General features: G+C 39.6%; 1 protein-coding gene across 6 annotated transcripts in view; it reads left to right on the top strand.

The window, feature by feature from the left end:
* EFR3A (EFR3 homolog A) overlaps positions 1–24,779 on the top strand; it is a 91,826-nt gene that overhangs the window by 38,862 nt on the left and 28,185 nt on the right. For 5 of the 6 annotated variants that reach the window (XM_072851879.1, XM_072851875.1, XM_072851877.1 and 2 more), the window contains 6 exons: positions 175–296; positions 3,955–4,104; positions 11,560–11,697; positions 16,614–16,692; positions 17,606–17,741; positions 19,356–19,520. In XM_072851879.1, the coding sequence (XP_072707980.1) occupies positions 175–296; positions 3,955–4,104; positions 11,560–11,697; positions 16,614–16,692; positions 17,606–17,741; positions 19,356–19,520 (790 nt within the window). The remainder of the gene's footprint in view (positions 1–174; positions 297–3,954; positions 4,105–11,559; positions 11,698–16,613; positions 16,693–17,605; positions 17,742–19,355; positions 19,521–24,779) is intronic. The other variant, XM_072851878.1, reaches the window with a different exon arrangement.

Below are 24,779 nucleotides of genomic sequence, written 5' to 3'. Positions count from 1 at the left end.
AAAACTCTCCAATTTAACTTTTTCTTCTCTGATGTTAAATATTTAAGTATTTCCAAATATGGATTCTTTTCCTAATGCAATGTTTTATGTTACTTCTTAAATGAAGCTTAGTATTCATTATTTTCTTTTGGGAAATTGGTATCAAAAGCTTTTTAAATGTATTTCACTTTCCAGTTTGTCAAATTTGCCAACATTGAGGAAGACACACCTTCATATCACAGACGCTATGACTTCTTTGTGTCTCGATTCAGTGCCATGTGTCATTCATGTGACCACGATCCAGAAATACAAACCGAGTAAGTGCCATTCCATACGTATTACAGAAAACTGTCTTAACACATTAATATAGTCTGTAATAAATCTTTTATTATGATACTTAGTGGAATAGTTCATTCCATAGGAAGAAAATGAAAGTCTGACTTTTTAAATAGCACTGAATATTGCAAATCTTAGGTGGCTAGAACTCCTAGAATATTTAAGTGGACTTTTACCTGAATAATGCCTGCCAGATTGCATGGATTGTCTCCAGAAATGCACTACTTATTACTGTAAATGTGTGCGAGTTGCATAACTCATTTGAGAAATTAATGGGACTACTTATATGAATAGCAAAAGCATATTTTGAGTCTGCTATTTGAGAATTACTCATTAAAATTGAATTTTCTTAGATGTCTGCAGTATGATACTGTATGTGAAACTGAAATGCCTTCATGAATTAGTATTACAAATTTTTACATTATTATGTAAGCACCACAATTTTTTTTTACTTCAGCTCCCCCTAGCGATGTGTTCTTTATGTGAATTGTTAATCAGTATTTAACTCCTGAGCATTTTAGAAAACTTAAGACTTTTCAGATTATATGATTTGCATCGCTGTTGTACTCATCTTTTCTATTTCCATGCATTAAATTGTTCAGCCAACCATGAAAAATCCATGTGCTGAACATTTATTCAACCCTTTGGGTGTACTGTTGTTCTGTTAGCTGCAATGCATAAGGATTTTTCTTAAAGTTTGCAGTTTCAAAAATGTGTGAACTGTGTTTTCAAATACTGTGTACTTCACTTAGGAAAAAAGACCCCAAAACAAAACAAAAAATTAATTCCTCTGGTAGTCTTCTGGTTCATTCCTCCTTATTTTTTGTAATTTACTGCCATCTTATTTGTTGCCCTATTGCTGTACATAGGGTTCTGCTGTAAACTTTGTCTCTAAAAGGGTTAGGATTAAATCTGCTTGCTTCTCCTGTACTTTTCCCCCTGCCCCACCCTCTTTCCCTTTAGGAAGATTATTCCAGTGAATGGTTTTACAGGATGACCCTGTGAATTGTTTGGGGAAGAACTGAAAGGATGGTAGATTGTACTCGGGGACCAAAAGGGAAGGGAATGGAAACTTCTTAAGCAGGTGTCACTAGTGAAGCCGGTGTATCATGCAACTACCCTATAACTTAGGCTTCTGTCAGGTATATTTACCTGAAGCTGATGGTCGCAAATAGTATTCATAAAAGTTTTAATGAGCTTTTAGAGATTTTGCCTTTTTAGGCTTAGTGAAAGTAAAATGGAAATGTTAAACTACTTAGTTACTGTAAAACATTTCATAAGAGGTCAGAATATGAAGCTCAGCTCAGGATTTTTAGTACTACTTTCACCTTCATTGCCCCTTGCAAATGAGAAATAATAGTAATGAACTAGAACACGGAATGAATTAAGAGACTAGTACATCCCTGATTCTCATCTATCAAGTATGATCTGCCACTCATAAGGATACCTCAAAACTGTGATTGCTGTAGGAGTAAGAGAACTGTGCTAATCTTTTGCTCTTCAGATTATCAGCCTGCACTGTTATCTGTGCTTCAGTTTGCAATGTTGATGTACCCTCAGACAGGGAGGAATTTCATCCTGGTGACATAAGACTGTACATGACTGATTGAAATGTAATCTCTGCTTTAATACCTATCTGAGCCTTCTTTAGAGGAATGAAACCTTTCCTGTATGTGGTGAAATTTGATGCTGCACCTTCCTTAGTACTTCAACCTTCATTTTTCAACTGCTTGTAGAATAGTAAGAACATGAAATTAGTGCTAGTGGCACTCCAATACACAACAGTGTGGCCTTTTTTCCCCAGGTGAATCAATTTTTTACTCAGGTTAATGAAATGTATAGCAATATGACTTTTTCCACATCATCCTAGGCAGCCTGAATGTATCTTTTTTGAAAGCAATCTTTATGAACAGTGGTCAGTCTTGGAGTTGGTATACCAGATTTGCTGTAGGTGCTGAGGTAATTCAGCAAAACAGAAGAGCTATGACTACAGAATACAATTACAAGATATCACAAGTAGTCGATACCATTGATGGGGCCTAGGCAGTGCTTCAGCTCATCCTGAAGCAGACATCTGGAGTCCCTGTTCACCTGCATAGCTTGAGGTTCCAATGAACTGACTGGCTTGAATGGGAGCTTGAACATCATTTATACACATAGTCAGGTAATGTAGGCTTCTGAGTCTGAAACTGAATCTCACCTGGTGAGATTTCCCTTTCAGCAGGGGAGGTTAGTGCTAGTATTTAATGTATCTAAAGCCACAGTATCAGCAAAACTTGATTACCTTAAGAACTAATAATTAAAAAGCAAAAATAAAAGTTTCAGTGATGGAATTTTGGAAGCTGTGTGTTTTAAATGTCAATCCTAGATCCTTAATATTGAAAACTTAATATTGGATACTGCACTGTAGTTGTAGTACAGCAATAGCAAGTGCTCTTCTAGTTGTTTGTGCATCCCTTTCTTCCCTGTTTTGTTTCTAACCCTATTAACACTGTCTTGAAAGGTCTAGAATGGTATCAGATCCATCCTGAATGCACGTGGCTTTGTTCAAAAATAGCTGAAAAACAGGAGGCTAAAGATTTAAGTATTTAAAAATGGAAAGCTAAATAAAAATATTAATTACAGAGTTCAGTTAGCTCTGTAGTTCATCTAGCAAATGTTTTAATGCAGTGAATTTGACTGAACAAAGGCTAGTTATGTGTTGTCCATACTGAAATTAAGATTTAAAAAATGAGGGATGAATTTTAATAGGAATAATTTCAAATTTTAGCTAAGCTTGTGCTTATTTCACTTGATTGCTGTATCACCCTTTCTTCTACTTGTTTTCACTAAGCAAAATTCTATTCCTATCATTTATTATAATGGCTAATTTACTATGACCACTTCAAAAAAGAATATTTTGCCATTCATTTAATTGTACAGATTCTCCTGCAAACTATTTTTGTTCAACAAAACAAAATAGCTAACAACTAGACTAAGTATTTTTTAGAACATATTAATTTTTCCTTTTTATTGTTTTATTGTTGTTGTTGATCAGTTCTCGGTTAATTTGGTTCAAACGGTTTTAGGATAAAAGTGATGGTTCCTTTTATGCATCAGGCTTAATTTGATAGAATTATCCTTTGCTTTCCATCTTGTGAATCTTGCACAAATCTTTAAAGATTTGTTATGATTAATGCACAGCCTTAATTACAGCTTTTAAGGACATGATCATGTGGCTCTGGTAGCTATTGCTTCAGCTTTGCTATGATAACTTCACAATATTTTTCTTCAGCACTGGAATAGGTTGAGATTGTGCACGTTTCAACTGATGGGTAGTAAATTGCGTAGAGTTGTTTTTTACCCACACGACTTTCTTTTGAAGGTGGTATACACAGTTTGAGTATTCATTGATCAGTGTCAGCATTATCGTTGGAGATCATCTTCTGTTCAGTTTGTTTTCTCAGCTTCCTTATAAGCTGTAAAGGCATTTAAAGGTAATATGGGCAACCTTAATGAATTGGCCAAATTTCCAAATTATTGCTTTTGAGAACCTAATGGAATTCCACACTACATAATTACTACTGCCTAATAGGTAAACAGCCATACTGGGTGGTGCTGTGTTTCTCCTTTTCAGTAATTCCTTTTTTTCTTCCTTAGGATCCGAATTGCTGGAATCAGGGGCATTCAGGGAGTGGTTCGAAAAACAGTTAATGATGAACTTCGAGCAACTATATGGGAACCTCAGCACATGGACAAGATAGTACCATCACTACTGTTTAATATGCAGAAAATAGAAGATATTGACAGGTATTTTTATTCCTGGTCGCTGGCATGTTTTTTAAGCAATTTTTAGGCTTAGTTTTTATGATTGATACCTTTTTCTTTTCTTTTTAGTGGAAATAGCCACTGATGTTTACTAGCTGAGTCTCCCTGAAACTGATAGCACAGCTCTGCTTAACTGCTTTTAGTGTTTCTTGTCTTACAGTCTTTTCAACTGCCTTCATTTCACTTGTTCTCGATTCTACTGGCCTTAAAATTGCTCCAGAAAATGTATAACCGTGTTTAGACTTCTTAAAAACTGTAAACTCTGTGTTTTGTAATGTCAGATACGGAGATTAGTAAGCACAGGCTTTTAGGTGACTCAAATGATTTTGCTAGTTATATTTCTTTAAAATTGAGGGTTTAATTCCCATTTAGCCATTAGTAACAACTATCTGTCCTGTCTGCAACAGTACTTAAAGTGACGATTTAAAATTTATTTATATGTAGACTCCCTTCTCTTTTTTTGCTTTCAATGACTCCTAGGCATATTACCTGTCAGGTATGCCTTCAGAAAAGATTTCTGTGATAATTTTGTTGAGGATATGCCAGCCACTTTACAATTGAAAAGTCACTTTTTTTGGTCCATGTCTGTGTTTGTGGCTAAACACTATGTAGGTGTAAAAAGTGTTTATTGCTAGCACTGGGAAATTTCCATAAAATCAACTTCAGCTGTGCAAACAAGCTTAAACGTTTGTTTCATGTCCAACCCTAGCTGCTTCAAAACTTGCTTGGTAAGTAGGCTCAGCAGCCTTCCTATAACAACACGCTTTTCATGCTTTCACGTGATGCTCAGCTTGTTAAATCTGTCAGGTTTGTCTTTTTTGGTTTGTTGGGTTTTGGTGGTGTGGTTTTTTTCCGTTCCTCAGCCTTATTTTTCTTCTCTTATTTCTAACTGCCAGTACCTCTCTTCTCTAAAGCAAATTTTCAGACTAAATGACTAAAATCAATGGTTGTCTGTCTGTCCATGCTTTGTCTATTTTATGCATATAACTGAGGGCCCACACAGTATGTACAGAAATATCCGCTTGGATTTTACATCTGAAGAATGATCTGAATAAGAGACAAAGGTTTCTGAAACTGCTGTCTGAACAAGGAGAGCCTAGTTAGCCTTTGCTAGCTCTTACAGGGCTTCTAGATGCAGGTGGGCCCTTTCTTTTGTTACTGTTTACAGTGCCCTCAAGCGTATACTTTATGTAGCAAAATTAAACTAATTACTGATGGAAAAAGTGACTGAAATAAGATTTGGATCAACCACTCTAGATCAGTTTATATGTACTGCAGGACTAATTTTTATCATTTGTTGAGCAATGCAATAGTGGTGGTAGAAAAACAAATCTGTCAAAAAGCAACTGTTAATTTAATATCTGAACTGGCTGCTTGAAACTTTTTCTATAATGCACATTCAACAGAAAAAAAGACTAATGATTTTCCAAGTGGCAAGTAGGGGCCTTGTATGATGCGCATATGACAGAAAAGCTGAAAACAATGTTTATAAATTGTTGATCTGCTGGCCTTAAATGATGTTATAGAGAATTTCTCATCTTGTTTTATATGTGACTTCATATTTGTGGAGCACAAACAGAGGCATCTTGAAGAGTAGGAGTAAGAAGCATATTGTTCCGGCAGATGGAATTAAAGCATTATTTGGGAAAGAGCAGAAATTCCAGAAAATACCCCCAATTTAAGTCCATAGAAAATAACCATTTTTGGTTAAAGCTGCAGTACACATAGGTAAAGCTTACCTTAATGATCAGTGTAATTTTTACTTGTGGAACCTTAATAGCTTAATTCAAGATTCTTCTGAGTACGTGTCAGATGAGACACTTTTTGAAGTTGAGAATTCAATATTTAAACAACATTTTAAAAAGATAATTGTATTTGTGGATGTTATTTGTCCGTGTATCTGAACGCGCGTTCTAGTTACGTGACTATCAGAAAAATTTGCAAGTGTAACAGATTGGTTGGGTTTTTTCTTAGTTGTACTTCACTATGATTCTGTATTACAAAATAATTGCCATGCATACTTCTGTATAGTGTAAGGCATTGCCTGAAAGACTCTCCTTCCCTCCTTCAGGTTTTCTAGAAGAAAATTCAGAAGCGTCAATCATGTATGTCAATTTATGTGCATCTCTAAAATGGGGAAGGGATGTATGAAATTGGAAGTTCAGTTAGTTTGTAACATAATCTTCATAATAACTGCAAAGCTAAATGTGCTAGCCTTATTTAAGGCAGAAGGACACCCTAGCACTTGTTGTAGACTTGACTTCAAATCCTTCTAATATATCTAAAATGTTCATATCAGTTCTGTTTTAGAGGTAGATTAGAATGTATTTCTTTCTCAGGGTGAGTGAATCGTAGTCAAACATTCCTGTAGCTAGTCCGCTCAAAAGTGGTGGTTAATTCTTCACGTGTCCCATCATATTATTGGCCAATCCTGGTTTTGTGGTATTAAAGAAGTCTCATGCATGAGATGCTGAGTTGCTCTGAGCCAGTTTAAGCCTGTGATTAGATGTTTGCTATGGAAACTGCTGTACTTCAAAACGTCCCTCCCTCCAGTTCCTTTTTGCCACCTTTTCTGATAGAGATTGCCCACAAGAAAGCTGGTAGAATGGTAGTTCTTGCCCATTTCATTGCAAAATGCATTTCGTGTTTCACTCCTCTGGACTTGTGGTAGTACAGAAAGTCTGGATGCAGAGAAACAGTAGTCATTTCTTTAAGTGTTGCAGTTGGATTTGTCAGAGGTTTTCTGATCTTTGTTTAAAAACAAAGTCAGTGAAACAAAATGAGTACGAGTTGCTCATGTGAACTTGGAAACTTGTGAGCCTGTACAAAGTTTCCTTTAAAACTAAAAAGTTAAAAGAGTAATTTTATAGTCATTGTCTTTCATCTGTTAATGCTAAGGAACACCTAGTGAGAAATACTTAGAGGTAGGTGCTGTTAAAGTTCAAAATAAAAATGTGACTCCTACAAACAAGAGGAGACAATTTTGAACATTCTGATGCAGTCTAAGACTGATGTTTTAGACTAGGAGGACTGGATTGCAATTTCTTCCTTTAACCTATTCTAAAATAAGACTCCAAGCAATGCTGAGAAGTCACCTTCTGTAGGTTTGCATATACAAACACTTAAAAGATAACTTATTTTTACTGCGTTTTAACTAGAATTCTTCCAGATAGACTAGCTCTGTGTGTTCTGCAGCCTCCTTTCTTCCCCCACACCCCCTGTCGTAGTTTAACCCCAGCTGGCAGCTCAGCCCCACACAGCCACTGGCTACCTCCCCCTGGTGGGATGGGGGAGAGAATCGGAAGGGTAAAAGTGAGAAAACTCGTGGGTTGAGACAAAAACAGTTTAATAGGTAAAGCAAAAGCCACACACACAAACAAAGCAAAGCAAGGAATTCATTCACTCCTTCCCATGGGCAGGCAGGCGTTCAGCCATCTCCAGGAAAGCAGGGCTCCATCAGGCATAACGGTTGCTTGGGAAGACAAACGCCATCACTCCGAACGTCCCCCCCTTCTTCTTCCCCCAGCTTTATATACTGAGCGTGATGTCTTATGGTATGGCATATCCCTTTGGTCAGCTGGGGTCAGCTGTCCCAGCTGTGTCCCCTCCCAGCTTCTTGTGCACCCCCAACCTACTCGCTGGTGGGGTGGGGTGAGAAGCAGAAAAGGCCTTGACTGTGCAAGCACTGCTCAGCAACAACAAAAACATCCCTGTATTATCAACACCGTTTCCAGCACAAATCCAAAACTCAGCCCCATACTAGCTGCTATGAAGAAAATTAACTCTCTCCCAGCTGCAACTAGGACAGTTCCCCACCTGGCTTTGTCATGCTGCTGTGTTCTAGGGAATCTGTGTCAAAACAGCAACTGGAATGACAGTCCTGCACTGTCGTTTGTACCTTGTCTGCGCTGAGAAGGATGCCCATCTGTCTAGATCAGAGTCCAGGCAATACAGGAAAAAAATAGGGAGATTAAGGGGCACAGCAGTTGAATAAAGCTGCGGTTTAGTGGTACTTATGGTAGATTATATACAAATTGTCATGCCTTTTAAAATTCTAATCATTGTGCATTTGTAAAACTGTTTCTCCTTACTTATCTAACAGGGTGCCTGGGGCTTTTTTATTATTAAAATCTGACAAGCTAGCAATGTTATGGTAACTTCTGAAACACTGGTGTTACCAGAGGCAACAGGATTTTTATATTGCAACTTTCATGTTGCAGTAGTCTTGAAACACTACAAGATCTTTTGCTATCAGAAGATATTACAACTATGATGTTAACATGTTCATTTGACTAGTGGCATTTCAGTATTCGACGTGTTATAATGCTCTAAAGCTATGGTTTTATGATGCTGAAGAGTGAAAATTAACTAAAGCCGATACTCTCGGTGAACACTTCTGAATGTATTTAACGCACAAGCTTGCACTGCAGAACTGAAAGTATGCTTAAAGTTTTAGCGTACTGATTTCTGCAGTCCGAAATATATCTCCTAATGCATAGGTGCATAATGTTAATGTAGGTTAATGAATCCTCACTTCAGTTTCTATAATGTTTTGTGCAAAAAAATACTTGCCACCTGTAGGTACAGTACTTCTTGATAAGTAATACAAGTACCTTAGGGGGAACTATTTTCTTTCTTTCTTCCTCAATCTCCCACCTCTCAACTGCTCAATTTAAAAGAAATATTAGTAACAGCTTAACAGTATGATGTGTGAAGCAGTTGAATTCTGAAATACATTTCAAATGCCTTTAATTTGCTCTAGTGATTCAGGTTTCTGTGTACTGAAAAGGAGGTGATTTTGCGCAAAAGAAAAAAAAAACAAAGCAAAAAACACAACCCAAAAAATGAACCAAAAAGCATTACCAAGGCCTGCATCAAAAATGGAAAGTGGAAAACTGGAAACTTTTCTGGAAAGGCTCTACCTTTCACTGTTTATGGTGCAGGTGCTGATTTTAGTTATTCCAAGGTAAGAACAGGCTATTCCCTTCAAAACTCAGTGGCAGAATTTAGGCCTTGGTAGGTTTTAGTTTGTCCAAAATAGTGCAGGGTTTCTGTAGTTTTGCTTCTCCTGTGTCTGGATTCAGTCTTTAATTCAGTATTCCTACTCTCTTTTTGTACCATGTTGCTTTTAAATAGTCAGCCTAATTCCCAGTCACAGAGAGAAAAGAAATAATTGAAAATGACAGTATTTGAACTTCACAAAATTTGGTCATTGCTGCTGTCATTAGCATAAAACATTAAAGCCTTGCTTTGCACTGCAAGATTTATTAACTCATAAGTTGAAATTTCCATATGAAATGAAGTTGATATTTAAATGATGATTTTAATTCCTTCTTAATTTAAAAGCATTTTTATTTTAGATTAAGTCATTCATTGAGGTATTTTAGCACCTTAAGCAGTAGTAGCTGTGGTAGTAATAAATTCTTCTCCCACCCATTGCTTTTTTTCCTCTCCCTCCCATTGTGTCATCATTTTTTATTGTCCCTTACTATCAGTAGTACATTTCTATGATTGAAATAACTAATCTTCTTGTTAAAGGATGAATTTCTCAGCAAAACTGACGCAGTTTAACACTCTTCACGGTGTATTTATCTGATGCAAAGTTTGACAGTCTGTATTTTTTTGCTGTTGTTATTTTCTGACTGAAGAAATCAGTTGCTATGTTTCTTTTTCAGAAAACAGAAATTTAGGAAAGAATAATCTTTAGGAAAGAATAATCCTCCTTCAACAAGGGCCAGCTTTATAAATATAGTATGGGGAAATTAACATCAATATCCATGTCTTAAAAATATATTTCCAAATGTGAAAGGTGTTTGTGTTTTTTTTTTTCTTTCCCCTCCAAGTTATTAGTAACATATGATGTGATAAATATGGGAGTCCAGTTGCCCAATGGTATCATTGAATACTACAATGCAAAAAACAACTTGACAAAGTATTATATTTTAATAAGGTTAAAAATTAGAGGTTTGTGCGTACTGATGCAGACATTATAAAAGATATTGTGCTTAACTTTTCAGTCCTTGTGGTGGGTTAGCCCTGGCTAAAAGCCGAACTCCCACCCAGCTCTTCTTTCACTCCGCCTCAACAGGACAGGGGAGAAAATAGGATAAAAAAGCTCATGAGTTAAGATGAAGACAGGGAGATCGCTCACCAGTTACTGTCACAGGCAAAACAGACTCAACTTGGGTAAAATTAATTTATTTTAATTGCCAATCAAAATAGATTTGGGTAGTAGGAAACAAAGACAAAAACTAAAACAACTTTCCCCTCCTCCCTGGCTTTTTCCTAATCCCACCTTCACCCCTTCACTCCCAACTCCTCTCCCCATGAGGGACAGAGGGGATGGGGATGGGGGTTCGGTCAGTCCATCACAGCCCCTCTCGGCCGCTCCTCCCTCCTCACCCGTCTCCTGCTCCAGCGCGGGCCCTGCCCCGGGCTGCAGTCCTTCAGGGACAACCTGCTCCCGCCCGGGCTCTCCACGGCCGCAGCTCCTGCAGGAAATATCCCCCTGCTGCGGCGTGGGGCCCTCCCCGGGCTGCAGGGTGGGTCTCTGCTCCAGCGGGGTCTCTCCAGGGCTGCAGGGGAGCCCTGCTGCGGGCCTGCAGCACCTCCTGCCCTCCTCCTCCTCCGGCCGCGGGGTCCCTCTGCTGCTGCTTCCTCCTCCTCTGCCTCTGCCGCCTTGTGCCCTTTCGGAAACCTCTTTTCCCCCAGGCACCCCCAGCTTGGCTGAGGGGCTCAGCTGTGTCCTGAGCTGTGTCCTCTCCTCACAGAGACCACCCTGTAGCCCCCCTTCCAGCACCTGGGCATGGACACCCATTTATGGAAAAGACATACACACACAGTCTTTTCCATAGTAACACTGGGAGACCATCAGTTAGGAGGTGACTAACTTGTACACTATGTAGTTAGAGGTAACTATGTGGGTGATAATGTTCTAATCAGTTCAATCAGACTTTTTTTTTTCAACTCACAAGCCATCTGTTTCTGCTGAAGTATTGGAGTTTTATTTAACACTCACCCACACAGTGTGGATTCAGTAGTGGGCAGGTGAATGAGATCATTAGTCTGAGCAAAATTACTAAGATTCTACCTAACTTTTTGCATGGCTTCATAGCCTTCACTCATTGTTAGCTATGGGTAATAGTTTGTCAAAATGCAGTGGGTAACAAGTTAAATCAGTATTAACAGCCATTGTTTTAGCCATATAAATATTTACTCATACAGTGGGCAGTACTGAGTGAACAGGTGATGATCTATAGTCCTGCTATAAGAGAATAAAAAGTTTTATTCAGAATTCTGGTTTGATGCATATTTGAGATACAGTTCTTGCCTAGATCAAGAGTGTGACTCATGAACGTTGTAGAACCAAGGGTGGGTACAGTAAGGAAGATGAATATTAATCAGTAGTAAAATCAATGTATTATTGTCTTATTTCAGCAGAATAGGCCCTCCATCCTCTCCTACCGGAGGAGAGAAAGAGGAAAATCCTGCTCTGCTGGCCGAGAATTGTTTCAGGGAACTACTAGGACGAGCAACCTATGGAAATATGAATAATGCTGTCAGACCAGTTTTTGTGTAAGTTGAAAATTCATGGTAGGTCCTATTGTAAAAGATTGTGTTTTTTTTTTTTATTTCATCCTCTAATTATGTTGCATTAAATTCCTTCCTCCTTTTCAACCCAAAGGATTCCGTTCATGTTTCTTCAAAAAATTGCTCCTCTTTTAATCTCACCTCTTTGTTGCCATCTGTTAACTTGAAGATAGTTATGGAGAAATGTGTGTCCCATTTTACTGATTTTAGAAGTGCAATATAATGATTTGGATGGATTGTTGCCTCAGTTGGCCTTTCTTTTGAATGTGAAACTGTTTATCCAAGATATTAATGTCCCATAGATGACTGTTGCAGTCAGTGAAGAGACAAGCCAAGTAAAATACAAGTAGCACAAAGGAATACTGTGCCCAGATTAATACATAAAGTTAAGATTTCTACTTTCTTGCAGTTTTCTGCCAAGACCTGTTTTGATATTCTGTGAGGAATGTCTTTAACAGCTCATTTAGTATTGAATGGCAGATGTGCACACAGTATGCACATTATTGCAGAAATGCACACAGTACAAATTATAGCTGATGTATTGACTATCAAGTCCAGTGTTTTTCAATTCTCTGCATTCCCCCAGTTGCTTCTTTAAAAAGTATGATGTGAAAAAAGCTACAAGCATTGAGATAACTTAAATCTGCTTCTTTCACCTCTGCTAGTGTCTACAAAGTAGGCGTGTTCTCAGGAGAAACTTTTGCAGGAAGCTCTAGACTTGGTGATACTACTTTCAAACCCTGGCTTTTCCTGGTGATGAGGAGAGCTGCTTGCTCCTTGTTGTAGATTTTAAAGATACCCACTTGTTACGGGAATATATTCTCTTAGATGACCTGGTTCTTTCCACAAAGATTAAGTACTCCATTCGTACACTGAAAGACTTTCAAGCTACCAAAAGCTGTTTTCACGTTACTACTGTTAAGTAAGAACAGAAATGCAAAAAGCAGATAGGGTAGGTCTTGAGGGCAGAAAACTTTTGTAGCCCGTTGTTTTTCACCCAAGAGCATTAAATGCAAAGAACTGTGCTATTATCTTACTTTGGTTGTCTACCTATTATAGCAATCGGATTGGAGTTTAACTGTTGCAAAGCTGAGTGTTTTATTAAAAAATTTTCATCCTTTCCTACATTTAAAATTTGCATTCCTCCAAAATACCTGCCACTAGAGCGAACTAAACAGCCTAGGTACTAAACAGCCTAGATGGACTATTTGGAACTGTATTGCAGCTGCTTTCTTAGCACTTTTAAGTTCCTTTCATGGGCTTATCTCAAAACTTTATCAGCATGTGCAGTTACTTCAGTCTTTTGAATCATTTCGGTACCAGGGAAGTTTCCCGCAACTGATTCCTGATTCCCTAGACTAGAGATAGTGCCTGGTTTGGGATTTGAGAAGGTGTCGTACCTGCATTTCCTGTGGCAGATCCAAAGCTTTATGTATTCAAAGTGTTATTTCCAGCTTAATTTCTTTTCTTACTCGCTATGATCCTAAGGAACCGCTTGAGTCTTTGTGCACCTCTACATGCTACATGCTGTATTTGTGTGCTGAAATCAGTAGATAATGACCAGTTACTCAATGTATTATCTCTTCTGTGAATATAAAGTCTTTGTGGCCACCGTTTTTGTGTTCCATTTTGAGGAAGAATTGCCAAATAAATTTATCTTTTTATAAATAACTGCTGTAAAGGTCTAGTATTTTTGAAGAACAAGAGATACAGAAAATGCGATTTCCAAGCTGTTTTTCCTAAACAAAAAGGGAGCGCTCAATCTAATCAGCTTCATTTTGTGAACGAGCAGAACTGGTAGAAGGAAAGTTTGGGATAGTGAGTCCGTTGCACTTTATCTGATTGAAAAACGTGACTTAGTTTATGTGTACTTGATTAGAAAACAGTTTCTCTTAACAGTTTTCAACAAAATTTCACAGCTTTTAAGAAAGCTCTGGAAATGAAGATAAGCCCATTTATTACAGAGCTAACACTGAAGATGCAGATTCAGTTCCCCACTTGAAGGCTTGCAGTCAATATATATCGGTCAACATGCTGTCACTTTCCTTGCAAAACTGAGAGAATAGTGCTTCTTGCATCATGAGGCTGAGTACATTCAACAATCGAGGGATTTAAATATAATGAAGATAGTTGAAATCTGAGTTGGTCTCCTGGTATGGGTTTGGATTGACCTTAATTCTCCTTGCCTTTGGCAGAAAATCTCCATGGTTATAAGTCTGTACATGTAGTAGCTAGAAACTCTCAAATTCTCATTTTTAATTAAATCTGACAGATCAATCTGGTAAACTGCTTAATGAAAGTAAAAAATTTTATATTAATATGATATGAAAAAAAATTTTGTATTTTGTGTCAACAGTCAGAAGCTATTTAGACTTACTTAGCATGAATTTGCAACGGTGAATGGATTAGGCAGATCCAGAGGGATACAGAAATCTATTGAATATAAACAACTTCCCAAGTATAACAAGTTACACCCTATTCATCTCACTGTATTTCCATTCTTGTGAGTTATCACACCATCTATGGAAGGGTCTTGAATATCAAAAGACTGGTGTTTAATATTCTTTCAGCAAACATTATGCATAAGAAGTTTATTTTATATATTCCCTTACATGCCTCAGTTCTGCTTGCTAATCATCAGTCTCGATTTATCATTTTGTACTGTAAGGATTGCTTGCAAGTGTGACAACGTGAATGAATTCAGGGATTGTTAGTGGCTCTCACTCCAGAAAGTAATAACTTGCACCATTGCTTCTTCTGTTCCTTTTAATTTCAGAAACCTAATTGTGCACATTTGCTACATATATGCAGCAGGTCTTAATGGAAGGCAGAGTTTGGCATTTGTTAATCCAGCAATAAAATGTTTTGCAATCTTACTTAGGTATTCTTTATTAAAAAAAAGTAATTGGAAAAAAATAGGCAAGATGTGACTTGATTTTAACTAAACTAAATGCACCATGCTGAAAATACCATTTACCATCTTTTACAAAAACAAAATTACATTGAATACACTGCCTGCATTATGATGAGTAAAATATATCACCTACAGTAATCTAATACTCCTTTTCTTAGGAGGAAAATTCCAGTATACAAAGTATGTTGCCCATTGAGCTGTTACACAAAACATTAGCCTAGGCTGTCATCTTCCCCCTGCTGTCTTCCCATCAGTTCAGCTATCTGAAGCAGCTAATACTGTGCCTTTCTGGAAAAAGAAAACTGTATGTCTTGTTTTGAGAGGAAAGGTTTTTAAAAAAAACTTGATATAAGATGTAGTTGACCATAATCTGCCCAAATGGATCTTTAGGGCAGAGAAAGAGGAACTGTCAAGGGTAACAGAGAACGCATGCTACCCTGAAAGATTAAAGGATCAGTTCCAATCAGGAGAAGGTAGTGGAGAGTATGGTTTTGTGTTTGAGACAAAAAGAAAATAGGTTAGCTAAAATAAGATATCATGTACAAGAAATGATGGACTGTACCAGCATGATATTAGGGAGAAAGAAGACATGAATATTATGAGCCACTAAGCCTTGAAGGATTTAAAGAGGTAATTTTGTTTGTCTTTCTACCCCAAGGCAGGATTAAATATACCTGTGTGTTTGGAATGTGCACAAGAAAGGCATTTATCCCAAACAGATAGTCTAGTTTAATATGTAGTAATGCAAATATGCTGTTATCTTGTCAGACAAACACCTTTGAAATTCCTAAAATTCTATCCTGTAGGGATTTCTATTAAAGGTATGTAATGTGTCAAAATGGCAGTATGTTTCTTTTAAGCTCTGCAATGGACTGCAAGATAATTTAGGGCACAGGAGAGGGTAGCTTTATACCAGCTGGTTTAATCAACCTTGAAGGAGACCTGTGTACTCAGCAAGGTCACAAGCAGCTGGCCAGTGATTGAGTTGATTGAGACCTCTAGTTTCTAGGCAAAGTAAGTTAAAGGATCCAGTCAGTGCTCCTGTGTTCAGAGTACTGACTTCTTTCACCTGTATGCTTTCAAGTTTGTTATTTGAAGCATCTTTTAATGTTTACTATGTTCTTTGAGAAAGAGCAGACCAGTAGGACTTCTGTAGCTGAGAGACCTATTTAGAAACAAGACCTAAATTCAGTTTCTGTAAGAAAGTTTTTTGGGGGTTTTGGGATTTGTTTTGGTGGGGGGGGTTGGGTTTTTTTTTTTTTCCTTTTACCTACATTATTCCAATTAAAAGGCATCCCAAATTATTTGTATCAATCTTTTAGATTTAAAAATGCATTTCTTCTTGTCATGCTTTTCCAGGTACTCAGATCTCCTTTTTAGAAAATTTGATGTGTGCCCTATTTGTAGCTTTCAGCATAGTGCTTAAGCAGAATTTCTTGTCTTTGCTTGAAACTGACAAAGTTTTTCATCAGTGGTTCCTATCCCATTTAAAGAGAAACTGATGCATTTATCATTCTGATTCTGTTTTGATATTTCTTGCAGACAGTGTTGAAATGCCTCCGAGTGATAAAGGAGTATATAGACAAAGAGTAGCTCTTTTTTGTTTTCCATATATATTATTCATGAAACCACTGTGAAAACAAAAACCAGTTCTTAGAGTCTCTATTCTGGATGTAACATTCAGCCATAATTATTTTGTAGCTCCTGATTCAAAACAAATTCTTTGGTATGACTAGGTTCCTTAAATTCGTGAAACTAGAAGATCAGGAATTTCCGTTACAGCCAAATGTGTTGTGATCACATCTGAAACCTTGAAAACAAATGCTTTTCTGAAGTTCTCGTTTTCTCATCTAGTTCATAAGTCACTGTTTAGAAGCTTTATGTAAGGAAATAATCCCTTTGAGGTGAATTTTCGGAAAATGGTAAAATGCCATTTATTATATCTGTGGAATGTCATTATTTCAGGTCCCTTAATTTTTGGTTACAGGCATTTAGACTGTCATAGACTATGGGATCCCAATGAATTTGCTGTTTCCTGCTTCAAAATCATCATGTATTCTATACAGGTAGGATTTTCTCCAGGGTTTGTTTTCCTTGCATACATGTTTCAAGTATGAGACAGGGTTAAATGCTTACCTCACCATGATAATGATAGACAGTAGATGAAGTCAAAGAATCCAGAAGATCCCTTTCCGTAACTCCTTAACCTTATTCTTTAAACTTTTCAAATAACCTAATTGTGGTTTATGAGGTGATCTGATTTACTTACAATTAATGTACACTTGCAGAAGAAAAAAAGATATTAAGGGGTTCTTGATGGAAGGTAGTGCGGAGGTTCCCTGAGCAAGCTCCAGAACAAGGTGCAGGATAGCCATGCTGATCTGACATTGTACTTGATAAATAAATCTATCTTAAGTTGGTCATGTCTCCATGCCAATGCAGCTGTACTGCTTTTACAACCCAAGAAACCAACTTCACATGGAACTGTGTTGTGCTAATTGATTTTTACTAGCGGGCAACCTCTGTTGTCTGTTGTAAACATGATCAAAGTCTGATTCTTGGATGCATCAAGCACAGACACCCAACGGATAAAGTCATAAAATTCCAGGTTTGTGGAAGAAAGCTGAGTTTTCTCACTGTTTGTATCAATGACGCTTTTTTGTAAGACCAGCTGAAGTCCTTGAATTGCAGTTAGCTGAATGAAATACCACTTCACGCTTCATCTGTTCTGGTAGATGTTCCTGGATATTATAATACTGTAAGCTTTTGTATACTGTGCTGAATGGACCTGTGTGGCTTCATCTGTCATGGAAGTTTTTTTAATCCGTATTTAATCATGAATTGATTGAAATTTAGATAAATACATGAGTAAGAATGTTGCAGAATAGGAATGTGGTTGTGACTACAGCTGAATGGTGTATGAGTTTATTCTTATTAAAGTCACAGATGAAGCTTTTCTTTCTGTTTGTTTTTTAATAGGCGCAATATTCCCATCATGTAATACAAGAAATTCTTGGACACCTCGATGTTCGCAAAAGGGACTCACCACGAGTTCGTGCTGGCATTATTCAGGTTCTTTTGGAAGCCGTTGCAATAGCAGCTAAAGGATCAATAGGTAAGTTGTCTCAAATTAAAGGCATCAGGTCAAAGGATAGATATGAAGGGTGCTGCTCATTTTTGCTTTCTTTTCAGACTGAATGAAAGTATATATTTTGAGAAGGTTTTGTATTTATTGATTTTTTTTTCTCCTTTGTGCTGATAAAATGCTTGGAATCTTACTTGGTTTACAGTTGCTCAAATGTACTTACTTGATCGTTTCACTGTTTTATAATCCTTTTGCATTGAAAAAATGAGTAGGTGTATTTTTACAGCCTTGTGAAAGGCAGGAATTCCTGTTTGGTAAGAAGTTGCAAAGTCTGAGAGAACTGTGTGTCACTCTACAAAACGTCAAGAGCACTGTTGCTTTGTGATACAGCTGCTGTGAGATGAGTGGTAATATGGGAGTCGAGTAGAATGATCTTGGAGAAATTTTACCTTGGTAACTGTGAAGCAGCTGAAATAAGGTGAATTATGTCATTTAAGGTAGCATAGTTCTTTGAAATAAGAGTTTTTATGAAGATGTGTACGCACATGTGCTCTGCTGTTGTTTTTCTTTGGTCTTCTGCTGAAACATTATTGCTTTACTCCATTAGCTTGAGTCTGAGCCTGTCCTTTCTCTTTATACAAGACACATTTGCATGCATAGACTTGTGAAGTCTTTTACCATATTATGAAAAGAGCTCATTATTTGATCCAATATACAGAACTGGATTTTAGTAGCAGATTTTGAAATAACTGGAATTCAGGTGAAAGTACCTGCAGTTTAACCCATTGTTGGTGCTTAATTCCAGCAACCGCTCATATTTTCTACGTAAAACTTGCACGATGGGTTGACTCCAGCCAACAGCCATGTAATCACTCCCCTTTCCTACAGGACAGGGAGGACATAGAAAGAAGGTGTGAGGTCTTAGATAAAGACAATTTAATGGGTGAAGCAAAAGCTACATGCACAAGGAAAGCAATTTATTCAGTACTTCCCATTGACAGGCAGATGTTTAGCCGCTTCCTAGAAAGCAGGGCCTCAGCATGCATAATGGTTACTTGGGAAGACAAATGCTGTACGAACAAATGTCCCCCCCTTCCTCCTCCTTTCCTTGAGCTTTTATTGCTGAGCATGACATTATATGGTATGGAATAGCCCTTTGGTCAGTTTGGGTCAGCTGTCCCAGCCTGTGTCTCCTCCCAGTTTCTTGCACACCCCAGCCTATTCTCTGTAGGGACAGAGTGGGAAAAAGAAAAAGCCTTGACACTTGCTAGCACTGTTTAGCAACAGCGGAAACACTGGTGTGTTGTCAACACTATTTTAGTCACAAATCCAAAGCACAGCACCACCCAGGCTGCTAAGAAGAAAGTTAAGTCCATCCCAGCCAGACCCTGTACAACTTGATAGTAATGGATTACAGATATATACCTGACTGCATTTCCTGATCCCAAAATAATTTCTAAAATATCAGGGTGCAGGCACATTGCAAAAGTTTATCCCTAGGCCTTATCCTTCAAACAGTGTGTTTTGCTTGTTCTTTTCAGCTTAATCTGATTTCTCCTGAAAAGGGATTGAAAAGGTTAGTTTTAATTTTCTTAAGGCATCTTTCCCTTGACAGATACAATCATTGTTATGTGTTGTTTCCAGGCCCAACAGTTCTGGAGGTTTTTAATACCTTGTTGAAGCACTTGCGCATCAGTGTTGACTTTGAGCTGGGTGATAGGCGCAGTTCAGCAGGAAGTGCCACTTTCAGCACAAGCTCCAAGGAGAGTGATGAGAGGATTGTCCAGAATGCTATTATTCAAACAATTGGTGAGTAATGACAGTAACATAGGCTCACTCAAAATTCCTTCCTTTCTCCCCCCTCCTCAATGAAATGGTATTAAAACAGCTTCAATCAAAAAAGAATAGTGGCAAGTGTGGTATCTCTGATTGCACTTGCTTCTAAATCTCAGGCTCACTTTATGGATTTGACTTCTGAAAGACTGTTTTTTTTAATTGTTAACTGAGCATATAGCCAAGAAGCTCAAGGAAAATTGAAAATGCTAGTGGACTGATAATAAATTTGTTGGTTATATTATTATATGGCCCTTGAAATGTAGACATCATTCTGTACCTTTGGTACAGAACTAATATTAGTCCTTTTATGAAAATCATATTGCAAGCAACCATATACAGTAATGTATTTTAGCAGGTACTACTTGAAAATTTGTAGAAGCCAATGTTAAACATAGCAGCAACAATGACACCTAATGGCCGGTTGTGCTACCACGACTTAACTGAAGTATTTTTAAGCACAATACTGAAAATAAGAGCAACAATTTCTGTAAATTATTTCATTACAATAGCTTCTCCCCTTTTATTCAGATTTTCTCTTTATGTTAGTGATATATATTGCAGTGCATTTATGACGTGTATTCCTTTACTTAAAGAACGAGGGTGAATGTAACTTAAATATTGTTCACTAATCTGTACCTTTGCTTATGCCTTGAAGCTTTCTAGAGCAGTAGCAAATATGTAGTAGACTATTTCTCACCATTACAGTAAAACTCCAAGTTAGAATGTTAACTTCCCTCCCCCCCACCCCCCCCAAAAAAAATCTCCCAAACCCCACAACCCAACCTTTTACAGTAAAGCTTCTATCAAAGTTACATTTATACTATTGGACATTAGTAGAATAGACTAGATAATCTCAAGTTGGAAGGGACCCATAAGGATCATCGAGTCCAACTCCCTGCTCCTTGGCAGAACTACTTAAAACTAAACCATATGACTAAGAGCGTTGTCTAGATGCTCTTTGAACTCTGACAGGCTTGGTGCCATGACCACTTCCCTGGGGAGCCTGTTCCGGTGACCGACCACCCTCTCAGTGAAGAACCTTTTCCTAATGTCCAATCTGAACTTCCCCTGATGCAGCTTCGTTCCATTTCTTCATGTCCTATCGCTGGTCACCAGAGAGAGGAGATTGGCACCTCCCCCTCCACTGCCCCCTCTTGAGGAAGTTGTAGACTGTGATGGGGTCACCCCTCAGCTTCTCTTCTCCAGGCTGAACACACCAAGTGACCTCAGCTGCTGCTCATAAGTCTTGCCCTCTAGGCCTTTCACCATCTTGGTCGTCCTCCTCTGGACACACTTTAATAGTTTGATGTCCTTATATTGAGGTGCCCAAAACTGCACACAGCACTCAAGGTGGGGCCACACCGGTGCAGTGTAGAGTGGGACAATCCCCTCCCTCGACTGGCTAGCCATGCTGTACTTGATATACCACAGGACACAGTTGGCCCTTTTGGCCATACTGTTGACTCAGGCCATACTGTTGACTGTTATTCAACTTGCCATCAACCCAAACCCCTAGATCTCTTTCCATGGGGCTGCTCTCCAGCCTCTCGTCCCCCAGTTTGTACATATAACCAGGATTACCCCATCCCAGGTGGAGAATCCTGCACTTGCTCTTGTTAAATGTCATACGGTTGGTGATTGCCCAGCTCTCTAGTCTATCCAGATCTCCCTGTAAGGCCTTTCTACTCTTGAGGGAGTCCACAGCTCCTCCTAGTTTAAGTATCATCAGCAAACTTACTTAATGTACTTTTGATTCCTGTGCCCAGTTTGTTTATAAAAACATGAAAGAGTGCTGGCCCTAAAATCAAGCCCTGGGGAACCCCCACTGGTGACTGGCCACCAGCCTGATGTAACCCATTTACTATAACTCTTTAGCTCGACCCATCAGCCAATTGCTCACCCAAAGTATTATGGACTTGTCTAGCTGTGTGCTGGACATTTTGTCCAGAAGGATACTGTGAGAGACAGTACTAAAAGCTTTGCTAAAATCCAAAACCACCACATCTACTAGTTTCCCTTAGTCAACTAGATGGGTGACCTTGTCATAACAGCAAATCAAGTTGGTTAAGCAGGACTTTCCCCTTGTGAACCCGTGCTGGCTATGACCAATGACTGCATTGTCTCACATATTTTTCAGTAGCTCCCTGAACAACCTTCTCCATAATTTTACCAGTGAGACTGACAGGTCTGTAATTACCAGGGTCTTCCTTCTTACCCTTCTTGAAAACTGGGACAACATTTGCCAGCTTCCAGTCGACTGAGACCTCTCCAGACTCCCAAGACCATTGAAAAATAATGGTGAGAAGTCCCATGATGACATCAGCTAGCTCTTTCAGTACCCTGGATGAATCCCATTGGGCCCCATAGACATGTGCATCCAGCTGGAGCAGCAAGTCCCAAACAAGTTCAGGGTCAGCCAGGAGTTTATCCGTCCCCCAGTCGTGGTCTTCCAACACAGGGCTCCAGGGATCCCAGGGCTCATCGTTGGTGTTGAAGACAGAGGTGAAGAAGGCATTAAATGTCTCTGTTTTGTCTACATCCCTTTTTGTGAGGTGACCGACCTCATCAAGCAATGGACCAATGTTATCGCAGATCCTTCTTTTGCTGTTAACACATTTAAAAAAGCACTTTTTGTTGTCCTTCACAGTGCTGGCCAGCTTGAAATCTAATCAAGCTTTGGCCGCACGAATTTTCTCCCTACAGTGGTTAACAGCATCTCTGTGGTCCTCCCATGTTGCCTGTCCTTGCTTCGAATGTCCATACACTTTCCTTTTCTGCCTAAGTTCTAGAAGATGATCCCTGCTCAGCCAAGCCAGCCTTCTGCCCCGCTTGCTTGACTTCCAATGCTTTGAAATTGCCTGCTCCTGTGCTGTTAAGAGATGGCTCTTAAAAAATGACCAGCATTCATGGACCAATACCTTAAAAGCAGATTCCCAGGGGACCTTACTAACTAGCTCCTTCAGCAGCCCAAAGTCTGCTCTCCCCATATACAGGGTCGAAGTTTTGCTGGCAGTTTTTCTCCTATCTTCAACAATTTGAAGCTCAGCTACTTCATGATCACTGTGACCAAGACAGCCACCGATCACCACTTCACTCATGAGTCCTTCTCTGTTTACAAACAACAAATCTAGGAGGGCACCTTTCGTAGTCGGCTTTTTTAATACCTGTGCCAAGAAGTCATCTTCAACATGCTTCAGAAATTTCCTGGACCTGTTTGTGTCCGCTGTATGATATTCCCAGTTGATGTCTGGGAAGTTAAAATACCCCATAAAGACAAGAGCAGTTGATCTAGAGGTATCCCTTAATTCCTTGTAGAACAATTCATTGGTGTTGTCGTCCTGGCTGGCTGGTCGATAGTAGACTCCCACAACATCATCCACTTTATTTGCTTTCCCTTTCAACCTTACCCAGAGGCTCTCAACCGCATTGTTGCCAACTGCAAGCGCCATACAATCCAACCCCTCCCTTACATACAGCATCACCCCCCCCCACCTTGCCTGCCCTGCCTGTCCCTCCTGAAGAGCCTAATCCATCATGGCACACCAGCCACAGGACTCATCCCACCAGGTTTCGCTTGTGCCAGCGATGATGTAGCTCTGGGACTGGGGCAAAGCTTCTAGCTGCTCTTGTTTATTCCTCATGCTTTGCGCATTAGTACAGGGACATTTCAAATGTGCTCCAGTGTACTCAGCAGATCGTGGAGCAGACTGAAGGACCTCGCTAGCACACTGTCCCTCAAGCGCTGGTGTGCTGCCCGCAGGCTTATCCCTAGCAAGCTTGGTTTTACCCCTTTCCCCCTTCAAATCTAGTTTAAAGCTCTGTCAAAGAGCCCTGCTAAGTCCTGCACAAAGATCCTTTTCCCCCTTTGAGACAGGTGTACCCTGTCTGTTGCCAGCAGGCCTGGTGTTGTGTAGACCAACCCATGATCAAAAAACCCAAAATTCTGCCGGTGACACCAGTCATGGAGCCAGGTATTGATCTGCTGGCTTCTCCTGTTTCTTCCCTGCAACTGCAAGGATAGAGGAGAACACTACTTGTTCTCCTGATCCCTTAACCAGCTGTCCCAAAGCCCTGAAGTCTCTTTTGATCGCCCTTGGACTTCTTATTGCAGTTTCATCACTGCCTACATGAAAAAGCAATAATGGGTAATAGTCCGAGAGCCGTACCATGGTAGGAAGTTTTCTCGTCACATCTTTAACTTGGACCCAAGGGAAGCAGCAAACTTCCTTAAGAAGTGGTCAGTCAGCATATTGGGCCTTTTGTTCCCCTCAAAAGAGTCTCCTATGACAATGACCCATCTTTCTTTCTTTATGGAAGCAGTTTTGATGCAGGGTGTAGGCCAACCTAACCTTGGCGACACCTCCAACCTAGATGAACCATCGTCCTCGTCATTGTTTAGTTCCACTTGCAGAGCCTCGTACCTATTATGCAAGGGCACCTGGGAAGATGGGGGAGTCACAGAGGAGAAACTCCTGCTGCGCCGGGCAGGAACTTGTCACCATTGCCCCCTATTCCTTAAGTCACCATGTTCTGCTGGGTGGAGAGAAGATAGGGAATCCTCCATATCATGTGTCCTGTCTGCCTGACAGCTGTGTCCCAGGGTAGGTAGGATGCGGTTCCAGTAGTCTATCTCCCCCTCAGACTCCCTGATACTCCTCAACCTCCTCCCAGAGCTCTACCACTAAGTGGAGGAGTTCCTCTGCCTGGGCACATCTCCCACAGGTCTGCTCATGACTGCTGTCCTGTACTGGTGTGAGAGTAGGGCACACGCTGATGACACCTGGGTGGCAGCGTGTTCCCATCGGAGCTCTGCAAAGCAGCATCAGTTGTGGTGGGTGCAGAGTTTAGAGAGGAATGGTCTTCTGCCGGATAGATACCGTTGCTCCCTGGTCAAGCTCGCAGAGTTATGGCACCCTTCCTGTGTGCAAACTGCCACGCCACACCCTGGTTGGTAGCATTTCCCAGGGGCTTCTTTTACAGGTGTAGGGGGGCTTGGCTGCTGTTGCTCCTGGTGGGTGTCTCTGCTCCCCTGAGGTTCCCCTGGTTCAGGAACCTCTCTGTGCACTGTGCTAGAGCACTCTGCTGCTGACCGTGCCGGCACCGGAGCTGCTCACCTCAGCAGTCTCTAAGTATAGTATTGGTCATGTAATACTTGTGTACTGCTGAGATTTCTGTTTGCACACCTTGTAATATTTAATGGTGACTTAAGAACAGACAAAAATAACAATACTG

The sequence above is a fragment of the Ciconia boyciana genome, chromosome 2, assembly GCF_034638445.1.
Source record: "Ciconia boyciana chromosome 2, ASM3463844v1, whole genome shotgun sequence".
NCBI classification, from domain to species: Eukaryota; Metazoa; Chordata; class Aves; order Ciconiiformes; family Ciconiidae; genus Ciconia; species Ciconia boyciana.
The sequence above is the reverse complement of the archived record's forward strand: the minus strand, read 5'-3'. Positions and strand labels throughout refer to the sequence as shown.